Raw genomic sequence first — 11155 nt, 5'->3', positions numbered from 1 at the left:
AAGATTATATGGTCTTGTTGGAATGGATTTCACATTTCCTGACCTTAATTTGTATCTGGTGTCAAGTAAAATGGATTTTGAGGTGGCCAGCAAATGTGATATCATCAGGCAGGGTAAGCAGCCAATCACATTAAGGAGTTCTCACAAACCACAAGATAGATAGCAAAATGCATTATATGACCTTCACATTTCATACATTTTGCAGAAAGCGAAATAAAGATTGGAACTTACATTAGTTGAAATACTAGAACTAAACTGGATTTCATCATGATGGAAACATTTGACACTGCTTAAAAAAAAGACAACTTATATCTCATTAAAAGGTTGAACTTTTCCAGGGTTTTTACATCAATATCACAGTATAAAAAATCAAGTTTTCATCAATTCAGTGATTTCTCACAGATTTCCATAAGTGGGGAGTTCAACAGTGCATTCCTGTGGACAGCAGAGAAACACAGAGCAACCTTTGGATTTCAAAGTTTAACTGCAAATGTGTGACTGGCAAAAGTTGCTGTCAATTTTGGAGAAGTAACAACAGAGAACATTGCAATTTTGTCACCTGTACACAACCACAAAATCCAGGCCATGCAATTGATGACAAGGTGCAGGTTTTGAAATTATATATCTTTCTAAACATGTCTGAAAAGAATGTGCCAAGTCTAGGTGGAAAACTTGTACTTCAAGTAGCCTGATTTGGTGTTTCTTTATTAAAAAAAAATGAGAATGTTACCCACATAAAGAGCTATAAATTAGTTTTCCTCTCCTGCCAGCTTGCTGTAATGGAAAATGGCTGTATGCTGCTCGCTGCTAAGCAAAACATCTTCCAAGTTTAGATCAATCAATAGTGGTCTATAGTGAAGCTGTCAAGGACCTAACAAGTGCTGAGTGGCTATGAAACGGGTCTTAATTTATTTTTCACATTATTTAGGAATATGATGCTTGGGAATGTGCGAGACTGCTCTATCTTATTTACGTGTTTCGAGCAAGCTGGCAGTGAGCCCTCAATTCAAGACTCTTTGTACAAGTAATATATTTGATGAGTCTTTAAACACCAAATTCTCATTGGGTACTTCTTCTAGATCTTTACAACAAATAATTCCTTAATACAATTCAAAGTAAAATTTACTGTATCTTAGCATTACAAAAATACTACATTACTTTGACTATATACATTATTTTGCTTTCTGAAACATACAATTTAAATGAAGATAAATTAAAAGTTTGGTCCCAAACATGATGAGATATATTTGGTGCAATGTTCAGCTCTTGAGTAGTGTCAAATCACCTTAATTTGCCTCTCTTTTCAGTGGCCTTCACACCTTCATTGCTTTGATTTGATCTGGTGAGTCAATAACACAAAATCAATAATCATGACAGAAGCAGGAGAATAGATGCTGTTTTCTGAAATAATAAAATTTGCACAGTCCACCATAATCAAGTGTATTGTCCAAAAATTGTAATTGTCCAATCTAAATATAGTCAGTAACATAAAATTATTAGTTGCTGTACAGATAATTATCAAGAAAAAAACTCACAAACCAAGTATTAAGCTTGAGACTAGAACAACAACAGAGAAGGGACATTAATGGATCCAAGCAGAAAATAGCCACCTGGGTTATTGCACAATGAGATTTGGAAATGCAGGCTGTGGTCACTAGGTTCCTTAAGCTAAAATATTCTATTATCTGGTTTGGCATCTAGTCAGTATCACAGAGATATAGAGTCATATAGCATGGAAACAGACCCTTTGGTTCAATCAGTCCATGCAGACCATAATCCCAAACTAAATTAATCTCACCTACCTGCCCATGGACAATATCTCTGCAAACAATTTTTTCATGTACATTATAAAATTGTACCTATATCCACTACTTCCTCTGCAAGTTCATTCCACACACAAACCACACTGTAAAAAATACAACTTGTCCTCATGTCTTTTCAAAAATCTCTTTCTTCTCACCTTTAAAATATGCCCCCTGGTCTTGAAATCCCCTACCCTAGGGAGAAGACACCTGCTATTCATCTTATCTATATCCCTCATGATTTTATAAACCTTTAAAAGGTGACCGCCGAACCTATGCTCCAGTGGAAAAAGGTCCCAGCCTGTCTGGACTCTGCTTATAATTCAAACCCTCCAGTCTATAATAGCAAAATGTCACAACGACAAAACAAAATACCCATCTTACTTTTTATTATTATCCTGTGATATTTGTTCACTCCTATTCACAGTACAATGGCTGAAAGAATAACCAGACTGTAGATTCTGTCATAATTACACACAGTCAGCTTACCTTCCCTGAATAAACAATGTATATCAGGGTCAGACACTTAACTAAAACATTAAGTACCATACCATTTGTCTGAAAAGTATGATGTAATGAAAAGGCTAAAGATCATACAACAGAAATGCAGTTGAGACATTTTGTAACAGCCCCTTGACAAAGTTTTGAGTTGTTTTAACAGTTATAGAGGGTGATATAGATAGACAGCATCTTACCAGCATCCCATATCTTATTTTATTCAGTTAAGTTAGGGGGTTGTGGTAGAACGGGAGATTGAGGATCTAACTTCCTAGTCTTGCGATAAAATAGATTAACTAAAAAAAATTCATTCACAGGCAGGTCAACATTTACGCTCCAGATGGCAGTTTCTCTCCCTAAAGGCTATTAGTGAACCAGATGGATTGGTCCAGCAATCAACAGATTCAGGGTCATTGTTAGATCCAGGTCCCCAGAACATTGCCTGGGCCTCTTGATTAACAGTCCAGCAAATAATATCACTAACCCATCAACACACCTCATCCCACCCCCTGTCATTAAACATCTCCTTGCTTCTTCATAACGCGTTGATTTCCAGTAAGGAATCAATCTCAGGAATACTTCTACCCTTTGATTATTCAAGTAATTATTATTCATATCTAAACCTACAGTGAGATTTGAATTATGGTCCATCACAGCTAAACTTGATTCCACCTATATCGGATACATTTTTGGCACGGATCACTGGAAAATAGATCTATTTTACCTTCCAGAATACTAGGCACGGCACTGCTGTGTTTCGACGGCTAACCTGATCAAGATTGGTTAACACTCTGTGAAAGGAACCCAAGAAGCCTTCGTTGCATGACCAGGCATATGTTGAACAAATTTGCTGAATATTAGGAAACTCAGAAATGTAATGATTGGGTGCACATACCCGATCTCTGAAATAGCATCTCAGATAGTCCCACTGCTCCTTTTCCCTGCAAATTTTCTGTCCTTAGATAATTATCTAAGGACAGCACGGTGGTTCAGTGGTTAGCACTGCTGCCTCACAGCGCCAGGGACCCAAGTTCAATTCCAGTCTCGGGTGATTGTCTGTGTGGAGTTTGCACATTCTCCCCATGTCTGCGTGGGTTTCCTTCGGGTGCGCCAGTTTCCTCCCACAGACCAAAAACGTGCAGGTCAGGTGAACTGGCTGTGCGAAATTGCCCATAGTGTTAGGCGCATTAGGCAGAGGGAAATGTGTCTGGGTGGGTTACCCTTCGGAGGGTCGGTGTGGACTTGTTGGGCTGAAGGGCCTGTTTTCACACTGTAGGGAATCTAATCTAATTATCCTCACCACCTGTTGGTTTATTGACAATCATCTTACATTAATGACCATGTCACTAATAGGAACAGTTTCTCTATCTGATCTACCCTCATGATTTTGAACATCTTCATTATATCTATTCTTTACTGTATCTTCTCCAAGGAGAACAGTCCGAACTTCTCCAATCTATATAACTGAAGACGTATTCTAATTTGATCGTTTCACCTGCCTGAATTTGTAACTGGCTCTATCAGATGCAGTGACATTTCTTTTTCTGAAGAGTGCAATTTGTTTAGCTTAATAATGAATGGCAAGTGCTGCATCTAAAACAAGGTAAAGCAGCAAAAGGGCAGTTATTAACAATGAGTACGTTGGAAGCATTTGATCTTATCAATTAAATTCACTTTCTGTACTTCATAGAATCACAGAATGGTATAGATCAGAAGTCATTCAGCCTATTGGCTTGTTTGAATGAGCTGTGCAATTACACCCTCTTCGTTGCCTTTTTCTTATTCCTCAAATCTCCCATCTCCAGATATTCATCCCATGTCATTTTAAAAGTTAACACCAAATTTTGATTCCATCCCCATTAAAGAAGCAGCATTATTTATAGATTAATAAATTAGCTTGGCATATGCTTTTTAAAAACTCATATGGAACTACGACAGAGATCTTCATTTTGAAAAATTCTTATGCATATAAAAGGCACTAGTCCGCTTTCAAACTTCTTTAAGAAGAGCTAGACAGACAGTTTCAATGTAATGACTATTGTTTTCATAGAAAGTCAATGGCAAACTGGCTAATTGAAACCATTTGATATAACAACCAGAATTAAATAGAACATGAGTTGTTACTCCAATCGCTACAATTGGAAGAATGAATAAGTTCCAAGTGATGATATTCTGGCAATTGATTGGATATAAAATATTGGCAACACAACGTTAAGATTTTTTCAGACAAACATTGTATTAATGCAGTATAATATTGATAAAATGCCCCCATAGATGAGCGTAGCCTGTAGGTAGTAACAAATGCAATTATTGCACAATGTTGGGTCAGACTAGTGGGTTCATTATACGATGACTGATGTTTCCTGAGCTAATTAGTGTTTGATTATCATTGTAAAAATTCAACTGTGGCCCAATATCATTGAAGAAAAAAGTTCTACTACAAAATTTCACACCAGCTCACTGTAATCTTTCCAATAGGCAAGAGTTAAGGAAACAGATTTGTGCTGTTGACTTATGGCCATTAGGGATTTGATTGAGATTACCCTAATTCATTTTTCTTGGGGATCATAATATATATATATAAAAAAAAAGACCGTAGTCTTATAAACTGGCATTCTATTCAAATTCGCATTCCAAGAAGACAAAAACTTTTCTTTTCACAACTTTGAAACCCTGATATCTTGCAAACATGTTTCACTTTTAATCATAAAACACTGGCCATATCTGAACAATAATTTGGAGTTGTAATTATAACAAATTAATTTCATTGGAGTTAGAAGACATGGCTTTAATCACCTGTATCCATAAACTCCTCCCAATTATATTCACAATTAAAATATTATGTTTGAAAATATCTAATCTACGAATAAATAGTGAGAAGGTGAAAGAAATTAAACAAAAGAATGTACATCTGCCAGAGCTAAAAGACAGGAAATGTTTGGTTTAACCATATAAAACTATTGTACCTGCAGTCAAAATATGCCTGACACCTAGTGGCTGATATTTTATTTGCTATGGCTTGCTGTAATTATTCATCAGATGACTACAGTGGCATTTCTGTACATAATGAAGATAAAATGAGGTTTAATATCAAATTCTGAAAATAATACATTTAATAGAATCGCTATGCATTTGATTATTCTAATTATATTTTCTAACATTCAACATCCGCGTTATAGATGATTGATCACTGCAGAAAGAAATTTGAGGAATTGTAAAAGTGTACATGATGTCAGACTTGGATGTTTCTCAACAGACATGCAAAGAATAAACTTTCCACATTGTTGTTTCAAACATATTTATTACATTTAAAAAAAAGACTTTTAGATAATTCCCTCACTGCTTTCCTGCCTTGTCCTTATTTGATTAAGAAGTTGGGTTCAGCTAAGGCACTGTATCTTCCATGGTTGCTTTCAATTCCACTGTAGATTATACAATAGATGCATTTCACTAAAAAAGACAGTTTGTCTCTCTGGGTGCCTGTCTATAATTTGTAGGCTATAAATATATACCAGGTGGTGAATAATGTTGATAATCTTATCAGCTACATGAACAGTCCATCTCCATTTAGTTATTTAATTGCTCTCAAACTGCTCCCTTATAGCAAAAAAAATCCGAATACTGATAATTCTCAAGTGTAACTAATATTTAAACATTAGGATTAATTACAGTATTGCAATCAAATTTTAGAATACATGAATAATTAATTCAGGCTTTGATCTTGTTTTATGACATAATTGTTATTTTGCATGTTTGATTTTAAAATAAGTTCTTTTAAAAATAGTGTTAATATCCAACTAAAACTGGCCAAAGTAGTAAACTTTAAATGTAGACATAATGGAAATATGTCACTGAAACCGATGTGATAATACAGCACGAATTGTATCATTTTGGAAAGAGCTATTCTGATTATTCACTTTTCTGCACTGCACAAAATGCAAAGTATTTGTAACTTTCATTTCCTAGATTTGAGGAGCAACATAATTAATCAGATTGGGAATACTTTTGTTGCTCAAAAGGCCATACACTGAAATTTAAACCCTGGGGTGCCTCTGAAAATATATTAATATTTATGAATTTATTTTGCATTCCACTGGAATGGCATACAGATAGTGAATATCTGGCTCCAAGACAGAGTAAACTAAGGATCTTATAGAGTTTTGTCAGTTTGGTAGCATGCTTATCTACAAATCAAAGGGTTTGGGATTTCAATCCCACTTTAGGACTTTGGCATATAATATTAAATTGATAATGTTGAAAGAGTTGCAGTGTGGGAGTCGTAATTTTTGGACTGAAATCTAAGATTTAAAACCACAGTTAAAAATACCACAACTAACAATTCCAGTGGTTTAGGTGAATGTCTATATCTTTAGGACACAATATGAAAAATAGCATAGTATTCCGAGGTAATTTCTTCCCTAAACTGTATCCATCAAAAACATTCATCTCGCTTCTGCTTGAATAATTTTGTTGCATTTGACTACAATAGAGTGGTGGACTTAGATAATTAATTTAATAGTGAATTACTCAAGCAGTAGCATGGGACTTTATAAAAGCAAGTGTTTTCTTCTCTCCTGCCAAAGTTTATAACTTAATAATTTATTCACTTATGTTCAGAACAAATTTCCTACTTATGAAATAAGCCAAGCTTTTTTTTTTAAAAAGTCACTTTCATTTTCTATCATGCTTTCATTTATTTTGTACTATTGTTTTGTCTATGGATATGCATTTATCAGTAGATAGTCCGAAAACTGAAATAATGGCTCATGCTATGCAGGATAGTCACACTGCTAACACAATGCTCATTAGTCTGCATGCAGAGAACAAGGCAAATCCAAAAAGGTATTGCAGCATAAGGAAGCAACATAAACACAGGCATGATGCTCACGATATAAGGTGCTTTCTAAGGTACTGAAATGGGGAGTTAATGGAACATTGTTGAGCTACAAAATTATACCTTGAAGCCAGTCAACACCTTCTTGTAGTCCTTCCCCTTTTATTGCATCACTGGCACTAAAGAAAAATCAATAAATTGTCAAACAATATAATGTAATCACATCACCAACATATGCTTATTCAAAATAGCTTCCAGAAATAAACATTTCAGAACTCATTTAGTTAACCATGGTCCTCCTGGCAAGGGAGTCTTATTTTTGGAAATCATTAAAGTAACAAGATCAGGGGAAACATCCTGCAATATCCTGATATGTACTTTTCAAGGGTGTCTACTAGAAATATATATCTTATGAACCAGAGGTTGTGAATATCATGCACCATTAAGTTTTTTTTAACAATAAGTACAGGATGAAATGAATGCAAACAGTTTATATTTTCACATTATACTTCCAATGGTACTTTTGGTTCTTCAGTAGTCTCACAGGAAACGTTGTCAAAATAGAAAACTAGGAAAGTCTATTGCCCAATATAGATAACATTTCCTTCACAAATTTTAAAAGGAGGTCAAAGCTATACCAAAAAGTGTAGTAGTTCAGTGGTTAGCACTGCTGCTTCACAGCATCAGGGACCTGGGTTCAATTCTACTCTCAGGGAACTGTTTGCACATTCTCCGTGTCTGCATATGTTTCCTCAGTGTGTCCAGTTTCCTCCCTCAATCTAAAGATGGTGGTTTGGCCATGGGGAATGCAGGGTTACAGGAACAGGGTGGGGGTGGGTCTGGGTGGGATGCTCTTTGGATGGTTAGTGTGGATTCATTGGACCAAATGGACCGCTTCCATACTGTAGGGATTCTATGATATCAATTTATTTGCATTCATAATATCTGAAAGCAAAACCTGTGCTTCTCTTTCACTTAATTAAGGTATAATTTGTTTTTCCTTACTAAATACCAATGAAAAAATGGGCATTACAGATAATCAGCTTCACAAATAGGAGTCTATCCAGGTGACAATCACACACTCAAAGAACATTTCAACAGTCAGAGCAGATATTCTGCTGTCAGAGATAAAACTGGAGCATATTTTAATTCCCATGTGTAATTTTGAAGAATCAATATGGAATGCAAATATACATAGGGGTCTGGTCATCCAACATTTATTGTAATGTTATAATCGTGACAACATTTACTGACATCTGGTGGTGAAACATCAACATTGACAAGTTGGCCTATTTAAAACAATCTGACCCTTAGCCATGGTATTTATTTAATCGAGTCAACTGTTCAAGAGTATTTGGGTGCATGAAAAAATCTACAGATATCTTTTCAATTATTGATAAGGATAAAGTGAAAGATGTCCACTTGAAATGTAATTTCATGAGCGTTCACTCTTTTACAATTGTCATGCAGCAATTCGTGGTTACAGAGAAATAAACATGCTGACATAAAAAGGCTGTAATTCCACTTACCAAATATGCCATGCCTTATCTTTGATATTTTCTAAACACAACATCTGAGAAACCTTGACAGATGACAAAGCATCTCTGAGGTCCATCTTGTTCGCAAAAAATAATATTGGAATTCGTCTGTGTTTAATATCTGAAAGCAAAATCAGCTTTATTAAAATAAATAAAATATAAGAAATAGCTTCACCTCAACTACATACTCCAAAAAAGATGAACAGTGCAGCTGATAATCTTGGCAAAAGAAAGGTGAAGGCATTCAAGAGTTCAATTACCAACAAAAGGAGCATTTCTTCCATCAAAATACAGACTTTTTTTTATTCATTCATGGGATGACAGTATCTCTGGCTATGCCAGTATTTATTGCCATCCCTAATTGCCTGCAGGGCAGTTCAGACTAAACCACATTGCAGTCCATCTGGAGTCACACCTAAGCCAGACCAGTTGAAAATGGCAGATTCCTTTCCTAGAGGGCATTAACCTAAATGCTACTAAATTTGAAGATTTTGCCTTTTTTTTTCAATAGTTTATATCAAATTTCTTTCAATGAAAGAATTACCTTAAGGCAGTTGCCTGTGGAACTAATCTTGCTGGCTTAAATAAAAGATGCTGTCGAATCTGGATTTGAGTAATTACATGGAATCTTCCAACCCCTGAATGATTTGTCCAATAGACAATAAGTTGGGAAAATGATGGCGAAATCAGAAAATGAGATTCTTGACATTGAGAAAAAACAGACTCTGATTTTCCATCCAAGATTTTAATGCCAGAATGAGAAACTTGTTAGTGAGTAGCAAGAAGCCTATTTGCATACTGACATCTCATCAGGCTACATACTCTTGCCTCAGTTAGATGCAGTTTGCTATTTTCTCAGGCAATGGAATGGCAATGATTCCTAACAAGAAAGTTAGAACGGGTATCTGGCGGCTCCAGATCTCAGAGCATGCTCCATGGTCAGCAACCACCAGCATTCTTTATCTAAGGAGGCTGACAATGGACATGCACCAAGTTTACCATGAGTCATGGCCATCTCAAAATCACTTATATAAAACCACTTCAATACTGCAGTCCCACTAAGCTCACTAATACCTTTCATTGTAATGCTGATATGCACCCAATTAGGGTGCATCTCAAAGCTCTCACCCCTCACCAACTTTGGACTTCTTTGGAAACTGAACATAGTGCCCCATCATTTCAATCAGAACTTAACAGTCTCAGCGCTTCTGCCATGCCTTTTAGCATAGACACAAAGCCAGGCAAGCTTGTCATGGTTGCCAGAAGTGGTCAGTCATGGAGGTGGACATGTTGCAGGATAGCACCGAGCTACATTTGTCCTATGTTGCTCCCAGTGAAGCCAGATAATTTAAAATGCCCAAAATAGCAGTGGAGTAGCAGCACCGCATCCAAGCTCCTGGTCTAGGACTCATCCACTTCTGTCTGCTTTGAATACTTTTTACTTTTGTTCTTTTCTCTTCTCTTTAAAAGCCTTTCTCGGCGTCTTCAGCAGGTCAAGACCAGTCTCGGCCTCCTAAGCATGTGAGGCAGCAGTGGTAACAAAGTTCACTGCTGGCATTGGGACTTGTGGGAGAGGACAGTGAGCCCAATGTGGAAGTGAACATGAGCCCAGTCTGGAGGAGAGCGACTGCTGAGGTGATGTCAGCAAGATAGGTCCAGCAGCAAAAGGTGGGACTTGAGCATTAGCGACTTCATCATTGGCATTGAAGCAATGCTAGAAGGACACCATGGCAACATCGATAGTCTCTGACATTGGTGTGTCCGGCGCAGACTGTGAGAAAGTTGATTTGGCCCAGTGGCAAAAGATAGCACCTCCTATGTTAATTGGGTCTGGTGACTCTAAGATGGCTCAGAACTTGTACACAGATGGACTTCCCTTTAAACTATACCTTTTCATTTTCTCTTATTCTTAAACTATCAAAATGGCACCAGGCATGACAGGCTGAGCTTCTTATATGCAGAATTGAAGGTATTGAGAATGCCTTGCAAGTCCATGCAAAATGGGCAACAATATTAGAAACTGTGCATCATTCGTGTCAAGGTGGTCAGTTAAGTTTTGAACAGAAGTAACTGAGTTTAAAGAGCTTGTCATCTTAATTGAGTTTAAAAAGAGTCATCTGGTTGGCATTTGATACTAACTCTAAGACAGCAGTTGATCTTTGATAAAATGATTGACCATTGTTAAGTAGACATCAAATATTCTGGAAGCTACCACAGACTGCAGTCTAGAAATTAAGGGGTCCACTCAGTCTCCCATTGCCATATAATTATAAAACAATTGTAGGTTTGTGAAGAAAGCACAGTTAATGTTTCAGGAGCAGTTCCGAAGAGCCACTGGACCCAAAATGTTAACTGCTTTCGCTCTAAAGATGCTGCCAGATTTGCTGAGTTTCTCCAGCAATTCCTGTTTTTATATTAAATAATGATTTCACTTAGGTGTTACAACAGCTCAATATAACATTATCTCTCCTTGGTAAAGAGCA

General features: G+C 36.5%; 1 protein-coding gene across 2 annotated transcripts in view; it reads right to left on the bottom strand.

Moving 5' to 3' along the window:
• Positions 1–306: 306 nt before the first annotated feature.
• The window catches only part of arl6 (ADP-ribosylation factor-like 6), a 34823-nt gene continuing 23974 nt past the window's right edge, over positions 307–11155 (bottom strand). For both annotated transcript variants that reach the window (XM_060833031.1, XM_060833030.1), the window contains 3 exons: positions 8664–8793; positions 7258–7313; positions 307–1339 (listed from right to left, as the gene is read on the bottom strand). In XM_060833031.1, the coding sequence (XP_060689014.1) occupies positions 1314–1339; positions 7258–7313; positions 8664–8793 (212 nt within the window). In that variant the 3' untranslated portion in view covers positions 307–1313. The remainder of the gene's footprint in view (positions 1340–7257; positions 7314–8663; positions 8794–11155) is intronic.

This window comes from Hemiscyllium ocellatum, chromosome 12 (assembly GCF_020745735.1).
Source record: "Hemiscyllium ocellatum isolate sHemOce1 chromosome 12, sHemOce1.pat.X.cur, whole genome shotgun sequence".
Taxonomy (NCBI): Eukaryota; Metazoa; Chordata; class Chondrichthyes; order Orectolobiformes; family Hemiscylliidae; genus Hemiscyllium; species Hemiscyllium ocellatum.
This window is presented reverse-complemented; position numbering and strand designations above follow the sequence as displayed.